The 19,176-nt window shown below is 40.3% G+C and overlaps 1 protein-coding gene across 1 annotated transcript in view; it reads right to left on the minus strand.

The window, feature by feature from the left end:
• Kcnh5 (potassium voltage-gated channel subfamily H member 5) overlaps positions 1-19,176 on the minus strand; it is a 303,831-nt gene that overhangs the window by 242,379 nt on the left and 42,276 nt on the right. Inside the window, exons 5-6 of the mRNA XM_036205975.1 lie at positions 8,752-8,867; positions 3,635-4,027 (exon numbers count right to left, since the gene is read on the minus strand). Coding sequence (XP_036061868.1) covers positions 3,635-4,027; positions 8,752-8,867 — 509 coding nt within the window. The remainder of the gene's footprint in view (positions 1-3,634; positions 4,028-8,751; positions 8,868-19,176) is intronic.

Raw genomic sequence — 19,176 nt, forward strand, 5'->3', positions numbered from 1 at the left:
AACCCTGGGGAAGAACGGAAAGGGCAGAGAAGGAAAAGTAACCACAGGATGCTGCCGGCTGCTTCAGCTACGAAGAGTCTATTGACTACGATCACTCAATGTTTATTGAACCAAAAGGATGACCTATCTATATGAGAAAAAAGTTGATGGCAGTGGAGCAGGTATAAAAGCTCAGATTCTGGGATGAGAGGCCAAAAATGAAGCCTAAAGCTGAAACCCCAGAGGGAAGATAGTTGTGTTCCTCAATGTCTTGGAAACACCATATAACAAATAAACAGATCTCCTAAACAATTTAAGTCATTCTCTCTAGAGCTGTTCTTTTTTCCATAAGGTCTTGCTGACTGTGCTTCACGGAGGCTATACCTGTTTACACTCCCTGGAGCAATGTGTGACAGTGACCCGTCCCACACTACTTTGTCTTTTCAGGTCCTGGAAGGAGCAGGTGCCAAGCCAGAGTAATCTGTGCAAAAATTTGACTAAGATAAATGTCTGGGAGCTAGACAAATCAGAGGATAGGAAGTAGGTGTGAAACTTCAAAACAACGCCGATCCGGCAACCATAAAAGAGTGAACGGACGATTTGGCAAAGGAGCGTTCGGAATGCAGCACAGAAAGAGAGAGCACCGAAACAAAGGCCGTCCTAATGCAGATACGCAAGCAATAACAACTGAGGGAAGAGAGGGGCTGTGAACTTGAAGGAGAGCGAGGGTGGGTGTATGGGAGGCTCTAGGAGGAAAGGGAAAGGAGACATGGCGGTTAACGTGAAATCTCAAAAGTAAATAATCAACAAAACCAAAGTTGTCCCAGGGTCGCTTTTCATGAAAGGCCTCCCTGCATACTTGGTCACCAGGTGGGAGCAGCTTTGGGAAAAACGTGGCTTCAACTGCAACAGACCCAAAACACAGCCACCTTCGGACAACTGTGTTGAGTGGTGTGTTGTCTGCTTCTAGCTACCGGCTGCACAAATGGTTGAAGGGGGAGGGGCCTGAGCTCCTGCTCTTCATGCTTTCCACGGTGTAAGGATTCCCACTGTGGCCACCTTCAAGAGACCAAGGCGACACTTGTGAGTTCTGAGCAAGAAATAAGTGGAAGCAACCGGCTTTCCAAGCCAGAGCTTGGCTGAGGACATTGCTGCCCACACTCTGTACAGTGACGGGAAATACGAGAAGCAGACTTCCAGGGACATCATACTCACCAACCTGGTGTTTGTAATATAGCTCTCACCTTTCAGGAGACTGAAAATGGGATCTCAGAGTAAGGCTACACTACACTGTCCTTAGGGTGAATGAGATCAAGTGTCCTTTAATATACGTAATATACCTATGTTGGTATGTTAGGACACAATCAAGCTTGTGATCATAGATACATTTCACTATTGTGGAATGACTTTACTTACGCTCTTTTCTGTGGATTGAGTCACACTTTTGTCTTCTTTATCAACCGGCAAAAACATATACACTTAAGGTGTACATATGACTTATATAGACATCGTGGAATGACTAAATACAGCTAATTAATACGTCTTGCCTCTATCCATCATCGATTTTGTGGTGAGAACACTTACTCCCTGCTATGGTTTGGGTGTTGACCACCCCCCAAAGATTTAGGGGGTACTGTGGGTCTTTAGGAGATAGGGATTAAGGGATTGCACTTAAGCCACTGGGGGTGCACCTCAAAATGGACTGGAGGGCCTGCCTATACCCTTTATATATCTTTCTGGTGTAGGGCATGGCTGCATGTACCACCACGTGCTCCCACCAATTCTTACCAGAGACACAAAGAAATGGGGCTTCTGAATCTTGTTCTTTAACTTCCAAAGCTATGAACAGAATAAACTCTTGCCTTTATAACAAATCTGTCTAGGTATCTTGTTAGAGTAACACAAATTTGACTAGTAAGTAGATCCCTGCTCTTTTGTATCAACCCAGTCTTTCAGCACTTTTAAGAATTCAGTATATTTATAGCTAATCTGTCTAGGTATCTTGTTAGAGTAACACAAATTTGACTAGTAGACCCCCCCACTCTCTTAAATCAACCCAGTCTTTAGCACTTTTTAAGAAAAGTCTTGCTTTGGTCCAATTTCTTCCGATTTCTCTATTCCTCTTTAGTATATTTTTAACTGTGTCATCGTGTATAGCACAATAGACCTCTTGAACTCAACCCTTCTGACTGACTGAAATTTTGTCAGTCTCAGTTCAACATCTTCCCAAACACTCCAGAGCCCATCATTCCTCTTTCTACTTCTGTTAGATCAATTTCATTCAAATCCACACATGACTGATTAATTTATTAGAATGCTTATGCCTATGTTCTAAGTAACTTAAATCATCATATGCTCATGTAATAATCCATGTGGAAAATGGACTAATGCTTGTCTTTTATCCTATTGTTGGCATTATCAAAGTCAACACCTTTTAATTTTCTCCAGAAGGTAATTTTGAGAGAAACAAATGTACTTTTAACAGCTTGATGTATGCAGAATCTAAAATTAGAGGATTGATATCATTCATCAATTTTTCCATAAAGTAATAGTTACATGTACAGTATCAAAATAAAAAGTCAACATTTAATTTGGGGAAAATAAGTTTAAATATCAATGTAGTTGGCTGAAAGAGAAAATTTATTCCAAAGTCATCAAAGAAAGGATTTGGTCTACTCCCAACACACATGGGTAAACAACCACAGTGAAAACTGCCCAGTGGTGAATTGTCCAATGGAGTGGTCTAACAAGACACTGTAGAATCTTTAGGAAAAGCAACATGGTAACCTTATCATTTTTAAAACATTTTAGTAACATATTTTACGCTGCCTGATTTGTGTTTTATTATTGGTTTCATTCCACCAGCTTGCTATAGTAATTTATAAGTCATCCACCCTTAAGCCAGAGAGAAGAAGCTATGAGTGAAGAGACATTTGAAGATCAGACATGGTTTATATATTCTTATTCTCACAAACACCATAGAGCATAACCTTGAGTGAAGTCAATCATCAGAAGTCATCAATTACACTTTCTACCTACAATTGCATTCATAAGGAATTTAAAGCCAAAGCAGAAATCAAACTACAGAAATGCAAAAACTACTTCTTTATGAAGATACATAGGTTTTTACGTTAACTCTTAACACTGCCACCACATGTGCCTTGAGTGAAGAAGTCAGAGGTTTGTCATGGTGTGAAGTTTCTGAAGCGGCTGTTTTTCAATGTATCTTTGTTCCCTAAACTCATCATCTGGCTGTGAACTATATTTGACTCCAAATGCTTTCATTTTTGTCTTCCTCCTCCTATTGTCCCTCCTCTTCCTATTCCTCCTCCACTTGCTCCTCTTCCCCTCTTCTTCATCCTTGTGCTCCTCCTGCTCCTCCTCTAGCTTTCTCTTCCTCCCGTATTCCTCCAATCATAACTGTCAACCATAGCCACTTTTCTAGTAGTTTACTTTTTCAGCCAGCAATCATGGGGAAAACATGGATAAAAGTTTATTAAGAAAGTTAGCTATAATTTATGGCACATGCATAATAATATCAGTGAGACAGGCACGCTGAAAATGACATTTTATCATCTGTGGAATCCTTTCACTCTCTTGTTTTCAAAACATTTGATCCCCCAAACTCCAAAAACAAAACCAAAAAAAAACTTACCTCATCCACATTCTCAAAGGCATTGATGATGTCATAAGGTAAACAAGACAGCAGATCGATCACAAACCAAGTTTTCAGATAGTTCATCCTTATGAGCTTTGGGTCAGAAATGACCTCTCCACCTGGCCCCACAAAAGTTGTGTGAAAATTTAAAACGATGTCCACCAGAAAAATAACGTCCACCACACTGTCCAGCACCAGCCAGGCTATATTGTTCTGCTTTGTTTTGAAGGAAACATTGTAAGGAACCATGATGGCGGTGTAGAAGGTAAGAATTAAAATCACCCAATCCCAGGTAGTTTTAAAAGCACAGTAGTGTAAAATGATATGTGGTGGCGTCTTTGGCGCTTCTTGTTTATACTGAGGAAGGATGTCTGATCCCAGCTGAAGAACCTAAAAAGAAGAAAAAGTATATATAAATGATTGGGACATCTCTGAAGTCAGATATGACTGCACACCTGCTGGGACAATCATACTCTATCATGTTTTCTCCCTCTTCAGAATTGTCCTGAAGATTGCTCAAAGGACCTATTCCAGTCCAACTACTCCACAAATTGATCTGATTACTAGTGCATCTGCTTGGCTCTCCAGTGGCCAACCTTGACCCACAGCACCATGTCTCAGGTGCTCCTGTCCATGAACTGGGCAAGCCTGACAAGAACCACATGTCTTTCATTGATTGTCCCATAGTTATTTGGGTGACTGACCACCATCTGTTACACACATATTTAGCACCTAAGAAAATATTCTTTTGCTTCTGATGGCCTCCCTCCCTGAACCTCAGGGCCTCAGTGTTGACAGTCTTGCTCTTTCATGCTTGCCCAGCAAGGGCCCTGATGAGTAACAGGACAGTGTTGGGGATGGTCCGGGCTGCTTTTCCCTTTTTGCTCTAACCCTATAACTTTAAAAAAGCATAGTATTTCTTGTCGGGTGCAAGCTTCCTTTAGTAAACAAAATAAGACACTAAATACCAGGCTTAGCTCTCTGTGCCTTTTGGACAAATGGAAAATTATCAGTGTAGATTTATGTGACCCTTAATTTACTGTTAGGTCCAAAGCAGGTGACCCAGCAAGAGCCACAGGTGACAGGCACAGCACAGGGCTTTGACTCCCTGGTGGAAACTGGGAAATGTGGAACTAGTTGAAGGATCCCATCCAAAACATTGGCCCTGTGCATTGATTTCACTAGGGTAATGGAGGTGTCAATGGGTGTGGCAATGGGGCTTTCTTAAATAACATTTCCAGGGGGCTTTCATAACTCATGCAATCGGTTATTCAGTATTTCTAGAAGAAAAAAAAAACAGAACTATGGAGGGAGGAGTCTAAGTGATAAATGCATCATACATTTGAAAGCATGAATAAATAAAGATAAGCATTATCTTACAGCTCTGTGCCTTATCTTCCCTCTCTCTCTCTCTCTCTCTCTCTCTCTCTCTCTCACTCACACACACACACACACACACACACACACACACACACACACACACACCTTTTGAAGCCTGGGATAGTATCCTAAAATTTCTCATACATCGAGCTCACATAACTGAAAACAAAGTATGTAATATCTTGCTATTTTCAGTATCAAAATTCTACTAGTATTTTCTTTAGTTGTAAATCATACTTACAATTTTTTTACTTGGGGATATTAGAACTATTTTAAGGATATTTCATGTATTTACCTACATCCTTAGTACCCCTGATATATTTTACCCCTATGGTCTTAAATTACTTAGTATCAATTTATCCTAGCAGGAATGTAAGCCCCGTGTTGGGGAAGAGTGTTAGATTTAAAGAACTACATGGAATTATGGCTTCTCTTTTACTTTCCAACCTCCATCAGCTCCAATATCACTGGGAGGGGAGGGGGTGAGACATGCTTCTCTTTGCCAACTATGTCTATACCGTCTATAGTTTGAGCTCAAGGAATAATTCCATGTGTTTTAAATCTGGTTCACATTAGGATCTTCTGAGGAAGTTTTATAAAGTGTGACATATTCCCCTAGACCCCATCCCCCTAAAGATGATGACATTGGCCTTGTGTGCGTTTTCTGAAAAGTCTTTATTTTTAACCTTTACAAGATGATGATAGTGTATAGCTCACAATAGTATCTTTTTCTTCTTTTTCCGTTTCCAACCTAACTAGGTGGACAGGATTAGCAAATGAGAAGTGCTCGAGGAATCCTAGAGGGGGAGGAGGAAGGGGGAGGAAATGGAGGGAGAGAAGCCAGCAGAGGAGTGGAGGAAAGGTAGGACCACAGAAAATGATGCTGTGGTAGTTTGAAAGAAAATGGCCCCAGAAGGGAGTAGCACGATTAGGAGATGTGGTCTTGTTGGAGGAAGTGTATCACTGTAGGGGTGGGCTTTGAGGTCTCTTTTCTCAAGCTTCAGTCAGTGTGGGACTTCCTGTTGCCTTCTGGTCAAGATGTAACCAGCATCACATCTGCACCATGCCACCATGTTCCCCATCATGATGCTAATGGATTGAAACTTTGAAACTGTAAGCCATCAGCTCAGTTAAATGTTTTCTTTGTAAAAGTTGCTGTGGTCATGGTGTCTCTTCACAGCAATAAAAAAAAAAAAAACCCTAAGACAGATGCACAATTGTCAGGATTTCGATCTTTTTCATAGGGAGCCAGGTCTTCTCCCTGAGTTCTGCATTGCGCTCCTCTACGGCACAGTGAGTGACAGCACTGTCCCCCACTGTTATTTCACTTAGAGTGGTGTGAGAATAGAATTACATTTTCTGGATTTGATTTTGTACCAATAGCCACACTCTTTCCATCTGAAGATCTAAGAGCTACTGGTTCTAACCCAGTCGGGCCCACCGAACATAAGCTGAGTGCAGTCAGTAGAATGTCAGTACATATAAACAATGCATTAACTACTTTGAGTGGGGAGGGGACTGCAATCTTTGAAACTAGGATCCACTCCAAATTGAGACGATCAGGTAGAACAGAGATACGTTTATGTGTTTTGGAATAGTGAAATTTTCAAAGCAAACAGTCTTGAGCAAATTATCTAAGTATTTCACTATAATTGACAAGACAACATTCTTGTGCCCACTCAGTGTTTCTATTGGGTCTGTTCTGGGAAATCCAAGGGAACACACCATATGACCATGGTAGGAACCACATTTGACAAGCTGGCTACTTCCACCTTCTCTAAAACAGCAAGCCTCAGAAATCGCAGAAAGCAGTTACAAAATTTGGTTGGACTCAGTTTTCCGAATCCCAGTTCACTGCCTGATTATCAGTCATCATCCAAGTCAAAAATAAACAAGGAAAAGGAAAAGGTCAAGTCACAGGAGAAGAAGCAGGAGTAAAAAACCCTCTGAAATAAAAGTGAAGTGTTGAGATGAAACGAAAAAGTTCATGTTTAAAAGAACCCCTGAGTGATCCCGGGTTCTGGGGGTGACACCACCTTCGCTAGGACCCTCCCCTCTATAGGTGATAGGGGAAAGAAAATCGGAGCACAGAGTGGAGACAGGGAGGATCAGAAGGAAAGCAAGCTTAGAAAGCCTGAGCACATGGACACAAGCTCGGCCCCCTGAACTGGGCTCGGCACAGGAACTGGACACAGTGAAGGACCTGGACACTTGAAGCAGAAGAGAAGGCAACTTCGAAGTAAGCAGTCCTTCTTCAGGAGCACTGTCAGAAAGGACAGTTCCACCTGGCTGTTCTAAGTCCGGAACCAGCTGAGGCTCAGCTTTGCACACAGTGTGGACAATATTACTTAACACTATATTCATGTCTTATTCTAGTTTAAGCGTGGCTATTCCACAGTGTGTTCTGCTTTCTCCATGGTACTAACAGAAAGGAAGGAAGGGAGGGAAGGAGGAAGGGAGGGAGGGAGGGAGGGAGGGAGGGAGGGAGGGAGGGAGGGAGAGGGGGGGGGAGGGAGGGAGAGAGAGAGAGAGAGAGAGAGAGAGAGAGAGAGAGAGAGAGAAAGAAAGAAAAACAGAAAGAAAGAAAAACAGAAAGAAAGAAAGAAAGAAAGAAAGAAAGAAAGAAAGAAAGAAAGAAAGAAAGAAAGAAAGAAAGAGCCACAGGTTGTTAGTTATGAGCTAAGGCAAACCAGAATATTTAAAGAATAGACTTCATTTCCCAACCCTCTCTAAACAGAATTGGTGTTTGTAACTAATTAAGGCATGCCTCAACTCACCTTTTTCTGGCAGTGTAAATCAATGCTCATCTGGGTTTAATGGTGTCTTTCTCTTTCTGAGTTAACTCAAAATATTTTATGGACTCAGCATAATAATAATAGCTTCGTCTCTCTGTGTGTGTCTATCTCTCTCTGTCTCTGTGTGTGTTTCTCTCTGTCTGTATGTGAGTCTATGTCTTTGTCTTTCTGTCTCTATGTCTCTCAACTATCTCTCTGTCTCTGTCTTTCTGTCTGTCTCTGTCTCTCTCTGTCTCTCTGTCTCTCTCTCTCTCTCTCTCTCTCTCTCTCTCTCTCTCTCTCTCTCTGTGTGTGTGTGTGTGTGTGTGTGTGTGTGTAAGACATTTATGGTGGGGTGTATATCATGGCACATATATGGAGGTCAAAGGAAATTTTCAGAAGTCAGTTCTCTGCTTCTACCATATGGGTTGCAGAAATAAAACTCAGGCTGTCAGACTTGGCAGTAGGCACCTTTGCCTGCTGAGCCATCTCACTGGTCCTAACTCCTCTCCTGAATTCACTCCACTAAGTACCACCTCACACTTGGGCATGACCCCTAGAGTCCCAAGTCTGGGTGCCATATCTTAAATGCTTTATCCATTTCCTGTGCTGTGTCTTTCACTCCTTAGTAACAGCCCATTTCTTGTTCATCTTGACATCCTTCACAGAAATCCAACTACAGAGGTAACCCTCAATTAATATTTACCACGTGCACAAATGATTGAATGGATTCTCTGTCCCATTTGTTCAATTAAATGATACAGTCTCTAAGCATCACCTAATACAGCATGAACTACACTTCCATGCAAAAGTTGGAGAGAATAAAAAGCAATGTTTTAAATTTCTACAGTTCTACAAAGAAAACATAAATTATCACCTATGTGACTGTGTTTATACTGAATAATTTGGGGGACACGTATCAATACCACTACCTTGAAAAACAGTCATTTTCATACTTACTTCAGCTAGTCGTGAATGTTTGTGGACCGTCTCTGTTTTATTCATTGGTGTAAGCTGCTGTAAAACACTTCGGCTATTTGTCAAAGCCCGTGTCAATCGGGCAAATTTTGTCCAACCTTAAAAAGATGAACAGAGGGTTTTTGTTATTCGTATACCGTGAACAGAAAGTCCAGCATTCTCTCAGACAGTCGGAGGATGACAGCACCTGCAAGCTGCCCAGAAAAACTGAGGAGTAGCGGCTTCGGTCCTAGATAAACATCATCAAATATCTGAGGTGTGACAAAAAGGATGCACTTTCTAATATTTGTGACATTTGTGCCTTTCTCATGTCTACGACATCCCTGTAGTCAAGGCAGATAATGGGTTAAAAAATTATCTGGTCCTGCTTGATTCATATGGGTTTGTTATGGGGAAACAGCTGCCTAGCCAGCAACTCTTTTCTCAGCATCCCATGCATCTGCGTGATCCAAGGCCCTAGTTCTCACTCATGGAATGTAAGCAGAAACAATGATGCCACATCTGTATCCCAATTTCGGAAGCAAGTTGGTATCACACTTCCTACTCCTTCTACCAGCTGGATGCCAATGGCAAGCCCTTAGAGGAAGGCAAAGCCCCTGGATTGTTGCGTAGAAAGATGCCAGCCAGGGCCACTTGCTTTGGATTATTATGTAAACAAAAGATATGCTTCTCCTGTGTCAAATCAAAATTTTCCTTATTAATAGAAATAACACATGCCATTACTAAATTATTATTAGTTGTTAGAGCAGCCAGTACCACCCTAATGAAGACAGCTCTACTGTGTGTGGTATACAGAGGTGCCCACCTAAGAGGAAAAGCCCAAAGCTAACCACACATAGTATGGTTCATATCACACATTCCACCTCCCTGGTAGCATAACAAATGTTATTTGTCTCATTAACAGCTGCAGTGATATCTCAAAAGTTATGCTTGAAATAGCTAAGAACCTAATCATGTTTTCTCAAAGAGAAGTTGCTTTGGGGAGAAAGGAATGTGAATTTAATGGGAAAAATTCTTCTGGGGTCTCAAGTTGCCATTATTAAAATCATTAATTTCAAAGAAAATACCAATGAGATGTGAACAAATAGAGCAAAACCAGCCCCATTGTGGCCCTGGCACTACTATATGTTCTCTAACTGGCTCAAAGCTCTCTGCTCTATTAAAGATTTCCCTAAACCTACTCGATCATTTCTATGGTATTACCCATTGACAGGCTAGTCTCCAAACAACTCCTTAAAAATGGAACCTCCAGCTGGTCAAAGACTGAAGCAGCAAGCCCTGGACCTACAGGAGACTAGTGCCAGCCAAATCATAGAGTACAGGGGATATCAGACTTTACTGTTACCCTTCGGACTAATCATTCAGACTTAGAACTCCTCACACCAATTCAGCTCCTTCTATGTGTTCAGTGATTATGTGAGAAGTAAGCCGACATCCAGTGATGGAAAGTTTTTTTCTTCTTTACTAATGGACTTTTCCCTAGTCTGGAATTTAAAATCAGGTTGGGGACATTACCTGCAACCCAAGGTTCTGTACAGTGTTCTGGCTCCACAATGACACAACTGAGACACCATCAATTACTTCTCCAGAAATTTGAGCATCAACATAAAACAAAATCAACTTGAATTGTCTATCACCAACCTTGACTTTTCTTCTTTGTGCTGGACCTGAACATCTCTTTGCATTGGCCGCCCTCTTCTAAGATATTCTATGGACATCTGCTCTCAACAGATCTAAAACTCATCTAATTATTACCTTCTCTCCATGTTACAACCCTAAATCCTTCAGATACCCTGATCTTGATAAATTAACTGGTGCCATTTCTAACCATGCAAATCAGTAACTTAACACCCACTATCCTTCTTACACACACACACACACACACACACACACACACACACGCATGCACGCACACATACACTCATGCACACACACACCCACAAACACACATGCACAAGCCTTCTAGTTTATAATTTATGAATCTTTCAAACTGAATTCCTTCCATTCTTACTTGTCACACAGTACAGCATGTGTCACTGTAGTCAAGGGACAACCCCCTGAGAACATATCTACACACTGGTGAAATTCATTCTGAAACACAAATCAGATCACACTTTCCCACTTCAATCTTTGGCATCAGCCTAGAGACTTCTGGAATAATACTGTGTCCTGAGAAGAGAGGCCATTTAGTTCATACCTACAAGGATTTACACTACATCTAGCTTCTGTTGTCTTACTGCTTTCCAACCTTACTAAACCAATAGAAAATTAATTGAAGAATAAATTCAAAATATAATTAAGTCTTCCAGAGTACTTTTTACATACTGTAATGTCCCATTCTTTTCTAGATTACACTGGTCCTGCTTGTCTACAGTTCTCTTCCCCTTTCCATTTGTTTGGCTAATGGCAGTTCAGACACAAGTGAAAGATTACTGCTTTCTGGAAGCTTCTTTGGTCCACCTATAGGAAGGTCGTGCCCTCATCCATACCCCATAGTACACACATCATGTGACAGTAACAACATCAGTGTAGTTATGGTTTACTTCGGGTTGTTAAAGAGTTCATCTCTTTATGGTAGCACTAAAGACTTTAGTAAAATTAACAAAAGACAACTAACTAATCCAATTTTATCTGAGACTAAAGCCCATTCATGTCTTATTACAGTGGGCCCTGGTCAGCTTTACTGGGTGGGGTGTAGATGATGAAGTGCTCTCAGATGACTGTGACTATTCCAGTCACCCCTCATCGGCATGCTAAAATATATCTGATAAGTTCTCATCTTACATCAGCTGAGCATTATAGCTGCCTAGGCTATTTCTAGAAACTTCTTAGCTCATCTTTTTTCTTACTGAAGGCTTATATTTCTAAGAAAGGTGATGTTGGATTTCTGTATATCTATCTGAGTAGGGTTAAAAGAGAAAAGCATTTTCACTCTGTGTACCCAATAATGTTTGTCTAGAAAAACTTCTGGGAACAAAGGGAAATGTGGGAGGAATATACCCAATGAGTCAAGGAAGAGCGCAGACCTTCGTCTGCATCCACTGGCATCCACTCGTCTCTTACTACACACAGAACGAGTAGTGAGGAAGAGGAAACGCAACAATGGAAACCATTGTCACATAGTGATAGTGCTCCATCCATAATTAGGGAGCAGTAGTTCCTAATGTTAATACTCACAAAACACTCGTTTACATGTGTCTGTACAACCATATCGAATCTGATCAACATAACTTGTAAAGAACACTAATTACATTTTTGTTGAATAAACGAAGTGGAAGTGAAAAAGTTATACAGGGATTAGCGTATCAACTGCCTTATATAAAATTAAAATTAAAATGTAACGAGGGAGCTAGGCTCTGCTTTCAGTAGGTGTCATATTCATGACATTAAGGAGGAACTCTGGAGTAAGGAAGGTTGTAACACGAATCTTAAAAGGTCTTATTAATAAAAACAAACCTGGAGCCAGGTATTGGGGTGAACGCCAAAAGATCAGAGAGACAGAACACAAACCACAGCTGACTTCACCTCGCCAACTTCTCAGCTGATCCTGTGTCCTCTTCTGGAATGAATCTCAGCTGAACTGCTGCTAAAAGCCTAAAATCTTGACCAGACTTTAGTTCCTGGCCCTCACACCTTCTATACCTTTCTGCTTCCTGCCATCACTTCCTGGGATTAAAGACTCTTGTCACCACGCCTGGCTGTTTCTAGTGTGGCTTTGAATTCACAGAGATCCAGACAGATCTCTGCCTTCAGAATGCTAGGATTAAAGGTGTGTGTGCCACCATTTTCTGGCTTCTATGTCTATTTAGTGGCTGTTCTGTTCTCTGACCCCAGATAAGTTTATTAGGGTGCACAATATTTTGGGGAACACAATATCACCACAGAAGGTAGAGTGCTCCTAATCTTCAGAAAGCACCTGAGGAACCACTAGAGAGAAAGAAAGGCAGAACTAGGTGATGGGCCAGCTCTGGCATAGGGAAGCACAGAGATTAACAAGCAAAGATTCACAAAGGATTCTTTCTTCCTAGAGAAACCAAGGTCAAGGGCAATGGTCAGGGAATCATCTTTTAGGATTTTGCTATCAACAAGTCCTGGAAGGTGGAGAACCAAAGCTAAATCAACATGTGTTCCATTTCATAGGTAAATTAGTAGAAGTGCAGAGACTACTACTCCCAGAGTTCACAGGCCAGGGGTGCTCTCTTGCTGTAATGCTCTAAGTTGGTACTTGTCTGAAGACTTCTGTACCTCCTTACTCCCACCGCCTCCCCACATACTTCACTTGAAAAAACAAAAGCAGCACCAAACACAATAACCTGAAATTTCCCTTCTTATCTTCCCATTAACCCACACAGTGCTTCACTCTTGCCTGCTCCCCATGGTACCTCACTCTTTCCTGCTCCCCATTATATCTAGGAATGGAGGCGGAGGGCATTTGTTTCTCCTTGACAATGCATATGCTTCACTGACAAATGCTCTAGAAGTTTCCAGATTTTTCACTACTGCAAACTGCGTCAAGTTGAATTTTCTTATCCTTTTGTGCTGTGGAATTGCCTCCGTTAACAAGTTGAGTTTATTTGATCTTTCCCCAACACCTCCCTCCCCCCCACACACATACACATACACACACACACACACACACACACACACACACACACACACACACACACACACACACACACACACACACACACACACACACACACATACAGTGTTACGGGCAAACTTTGAAAAAGTCACACAGCTACACTATCGAGGTCAGAGGGAAAAAAAGACTCATCAGCAGTTCTCCTGTCTCCACACAACTGCATTCCCCCAGCTCACCTCGACAGAAACCAAACTCATGTGACTGATTGCTCAGCAGTTCACTGATGTTACTTAGACGTGATCGATATGGGGTAATATGAACAGACAGTCGCATATGACCAGCAGAATGCTTGTACTGTAAGTTGTTCATGGCATTATGAGAACATTTGTTCTCCTAAAAGCCCGGGCTGCCAACTCCTTCTTAATAAAACATTAGTTTAGCTCTATTGGGTTGCAATTAACCTCTTTGTCATGGACTGCCTAATCTTAAAAATGAAAGGAAGTCACAGAGGCAGTTAAATCAATCTATTGGACTGCAACACAAGATTCCAATCTATAAGGAAAAAGCTTAGGTAAACAATTTTGTTCTCAGCCAACAAGACTGCCTGGCATAATTACTCCTATTTCTTCCATCATCTCCTCTCTGAAGAAAATCATTGGCTTTTGCAAGTAGGTTACATTTTTGATGTTATTTTTATTCTGGAAGTTGTTTTTTTTTTTTCCTCATTACTGGCAAAAAGGTATCATGACTACTGGGCAGAGGGTGTTTCACACTGTAATTATCTTAGCAGTTTGGAAGTCTGTTTGAAAATTCTGTACAGTATCAATGGGCAGAGATTTGGATAATGATCTTTAGAACATATAAGATAATCCACAGTATAGACCTCTGGGCTGCAATTTTCATGTTATGATAGATTAAAGTATCAGAAACTTTTGACAGATTATCTGAACAACACTTTCAGCATCACAATACGAGGTACAAAAGATAACAAGACTACTTCACCCTGTGGAATTAGCATCAGGAAGTTCAGTTGGTTCCAAGAGCACAACTCCTTCAAGAAAGATAGCATCCTCACGAGGCCTATGCTTAGGAACAGGGAATTAAGGTGGCTGTGCCTGCCAGCGAATTCCCACTACAGAAGACCAGGCAGCAAAGGACAACCTGGAGAGCTTGAGGCTTGAAGTCAGCCTGAGTGTTAGGCTCTCTGGCAGTAAAGTGGAGATAATAACATTAATTTCAAATTTGGTGAAATGAGCAATAATGAACATAGAGTGCCTGGTAGGTATTGACTGCCCATCAGAGTTGAAAACCTTCCTTTTAGTAATTTTAGCTGTCATCCCTTATGGCATAATTCAAAGGCATTGCTGTTGTCAGGCCTTTTACCACACAGTTTAAGAACAAAAACAAAATAATTCAGGATGAAATTTTGGTGAACGTAGGATTTGCTACGAGCAGAGTTTCACTCAGTTACTGCAGCCATAACTGTCACGATCACTGTCTGAAATGACTCAGAAGCAAAGTTCAAGTCTTTGGACTATATGTCTGGGTTTTGGTGGGGAGAAACACCAGTAGAAACAGGAGATCGGTATGAATGCAAACCAACACATTTGCAAATCTTTGCAGGACATAAGCCTTTGTCTAGTTAATAGTCCTTTCTTAGATTCTTTCTCTCGCACCTAATCAAAACTAAACTTCAGATAAATCCAACATTTTACCCACTGCTCATCTCCCTTCCTCTGACTGGACAAAGTGGAGAGCAGAAGGATAATCATGGATGCTAGTGAAACTCTGGACCAAGAGCCTCAGACGACTTCCATGCTGCCCGGTGGTCCTGTGTCCCCCTTGTCTAATCACTGCCCCACTCTCTTAACTTCTCTCACGTGTCATCTACCTTCCTCACACTCAGCTGATCACCAAGAACACAGGAGCACTTAGAGCAAAGCTTCTACTACTAACGTGTTAGTCTTTCCCTGGATGCTAGAGAAGGGGCCGCTCCTGTATCCCCAGGAATGCTCTCAGTTTAACTTTTGTTGAGGAAAAAAAACAGATAAAAGTAATGTTAATAGAATAGGATATTCTTATAGAAATCATGAAAAAGTTTATATTAAGTAACTTTAAGGCCAAAGGTTGGATCAAGGGCAACATCACAATCTTCTTATTTAATTTGATATTGTGGTATTATAATGAGATTACATGTGCCATTTAACCAAAAGAATCATTTCTTCTTATTTGTCTTTAAAAATAGAAAAACACACTATTTTACCAAGCCTCCAAAAACACTCCCTGTTCCTATATCACTAACTGCAAAGATACAGTAGGATGATGACTTAATGGTATAAATATTTCATGTCTTTTGAATTTTTCATGTTCAATGTACACTTCACATGAATAATAGAAAGTAGTTCATATGCAGCATTCATAACTGCATTTTGCAATGCTTTTTCAGTAATCTGTTATGTAGAAGGAAAGCATACAAGAGTTTCAGAACAAAAATTCTTTTCAAATTAGCCCATCTTCTAGAATTCCTGGCACTAGAAAGAGATATTTTATACCAATGCTGTTCACAGGATTTTGATTTGCATACTTATTGAACTCACTGTTCAACAGTCAAGTGGCCTGACTTGTCTGGTGTTATTCAAAATAATTTACAAAAGTAGACAGTTCAACTCAAAAGAGACCGTGCCTTACAAGCACTCTGAGATACTTACACAAGGATGCAGAGTGATAGAGGTGAGAACAGAAGAATGGAGAAGCATTTCATTCAGAGATAAAAGTCAGCTCTTGAAGTATCCGCACATGCCCCCCCACCCCCTGCCCTGATTCATGGCAAAATCTGTCAACTTCCAGTTTCCATAAGTTACTAACTACTATTAATGTTCAGTAATTCAAAATGGTGGGAAAACACTGCCCTTTCCTTGGCCGGTTTCAAGGGTCTCATAATGAAATTACAAAAAGTAAATCAGAAAAAAAAATTCCTCTAATATAAATATATGTATATCTGGAGGTTAAAATATGATATTAAAAACTCTCCACTCAGCTGGGCAGTGGTGGCACACGCCTTTAATCCCAGCACTCGGGAGGCAGAGACAGGCAGATCTCTGTGAGTTCGAGGCCAGCCTGGCCTACCAAGTGAGTTCCAGGAAAGGCGCAAAGCTACACAGAGAAACCCTGTCTCGAAAAACCAAAAAAAAAAAAAAAAAAAAAAAAAACTCTCCACTCAAGTTGACTGCTATTCATGGTGAAGACACCAAAATTGATTTGAAAAGTGTTTTAGGTCAACAATCACATATCAATTATTTTATCTTTTTTTAATACCTCACGCAAAGAAGTTCACTATTAATCTTAAGATTTTCACGGATGTTTCTTATGAAAAAAAGGGAAAATCATCCCCCTATGCCTACATTTCTGAAGATTTTGAATCATGAATGAGTGTTGAATTTTTTTCAAAAGCTTTCTCTATGCTGACTGATGGCATGGTAGGCTTTTTCTTTACCACCTCACTGATAGGGTGGATTGGGGGAATTGTTTTCTGAAGACTGTATCCATTTGGTTGTCATGTGTAACCTTTCTTATATTTTATGAATTCAGTTTTATGGGATATTTTATGTAGAGAGTAAAAACTCATCTATTACTTTCCTTTTCTGTAATATCTTTGCAGGGTTTTGTATCAGAGTGGTACTGGTCTCATCACATGAGTTGGGAGACTTGCCTCTGTTTCTGCATTCTGGAAGAGACTTGAACACACAAGTCTTGTGCAGGCAATCACAGGCACTGTGAATTCATGTGGACACCAGCTACGCTACGTCCAGAAGACAGCATTTCCCAGGCCTTCTCCCCACCCTCCAGCTCTTACGTTCTGTTTGCCTCCTCTTCCACAATGTTCTTTGAGCCTTGATGGTTTGGGAGATGGCCCATTTAGGGCTGAACATGGAGGGGAGCAATTTTAGGAAGGGGAGGGGAACATATAGAGGAGACTAAGGGCGGCAATGATCATATTTCACTATCTACATGTGTGAAATCCTGAAGGAAAAAGAAATATCTTCCTTCAGCGTTTATTAAAACTATTCACACTTTCTATTTCCTTGGTTTTGGTCAATTACTCTTTACTGCTTAAGGCTTTAATGGTGAAGCAGTTAAGGCTTTCTGTTTCTCCCCTCCCCAAGTGAATTTGGAGAGATTGGTCTCTATCCTATAAGTCATCAATAGTGACCACAGGGTGATCATTGTCTAGGCTTCAATAGCCACAGGATAAGTTGAGGTAGACCTTCATTTCCAGTCTTGCTAATTTGTGTCTTCCCCTTCTTTCTTGGTTATCAGAGGTAGAGATTTATTGACTATAATTGTATTTTCATTATTATAATTAGTGTTGAGTTTTGGTGAGTTTTCCCCTAAAGTTGTCCTGTTTTACAGTGATTTCTCCCATATGGTTTATGATGTCTTGTCTTTGGCTTGCTTTAGTTTAAAATTCTCTTCTTTGTATAGCTTCCTATGATGGAAACTAGGTTACTGGTGGGTTTTCAGTCATTTTCTTTTGTAATATATACATCTAATATTACATATTTTAGTCATTTTCTTTTATAATATGTGCATCTAATATTATATATTACATTACATATCACCTTTACTCTCTTCCAAAAATTTGAAAAAGCTAAATTTTGATTTTGTTCAAATATTTGTAACAAGATTTTTTTTTTTTTGGCTGATGGATTATTTAGAAATGTGTTGTTTAATTCCCAAATTGTTGGATTTTCCACGCATCTTTTAGTTATCGATTTCTAATTTAATTCCATTATGGTCTGAGACTCATTTCTCAAAGTTTTAAATTGGTCAGAATTTTTGTGACTCAGAATATAGTGTACGTGGTGAGTGGTGAGTGTTCCATGTACAACTAAGAAAAGGGTACCTTTTCTAGCCCTTGTCTGAAACATCGTAAAGTGTCAAAGAAATAAGTCAACATTCAGTGCCAAGATGATTAGAAATATGTTTTAGTATGTTTTAAAAGTAGCATTAGCTGAATGTGATGGTGCATGCCTGTAATTCCAGCATTTGAAAGACTGAGGCAGGAGAAATGCTGAGCTGCAGGTCAGCCTGAGTTACACAATAAGATGATAGAGGAGGTGGGAGATCTGAGCCCTAAAGTAGGTATTTTAGTTATTCTTCTAGAAAGTGATTTCATCGAGTCTCAAATTTCAGAGACACATATAAATTAATTTGTTTGGTCCTATTTTCAATAGTTGGCACATTGTAAACTTTCTGTTTTTAATTGGATACTAACAAAACAAGTGAATGGATAGAGACTTATGTATTTAAACTCAACTGCAAAGGATAAAATAATGCCATTTTCTGTAATTATGGTTTCAATTGGAAAGCTTAAATCTCTGTGGTTTTTTGTTTGTTTGTTTGTTAAGAAGGAAGGGAAGAGAAGGGAATGTTTGCCAAATGCATAAAGGCAGGCATTTCCTTTTGGTCTCCTAAGAGGTTCTTAAAAAATAACATTTTATAAAACCTGTTTCTAAATGAATTCTAAAGTCTTCATTTATAGGACACCCACTTCTAATTTAAACCCAAATGGAGAAAATAGATTGGGAATAAATTACATTGGAAAGAGGTAAGAGCACTCTAGGTTTCCGGAGCCACATCTCTGGATGCTGCAGTCAATAATGCTCCACTTGGGTGGCTTACACTGTGCCAGCCATTCTCTTTATGACAAAATTATACAACTTCCACTCAAGAGAACACACAACTGAATAAATAGAAGCTGAAAGTAATCAGCCAGTAAAACTCAATCAGTTGCCCAAAACTCCATCAAATTATGAACCGCT

Source organism: Onychomys torridus, chromosome 14, assembly GCF_903995425.1.
Source record: "Onychomys torridus chromosome 14, mOncTor1.1, whole genome shotgun sequence".
NCBI classification, from domain to species: Eukaryota; Metazoa; Chordata; class Mammalia; order Rodentia; family Cricetidae; genus Onychomys; species Onychomys torridus.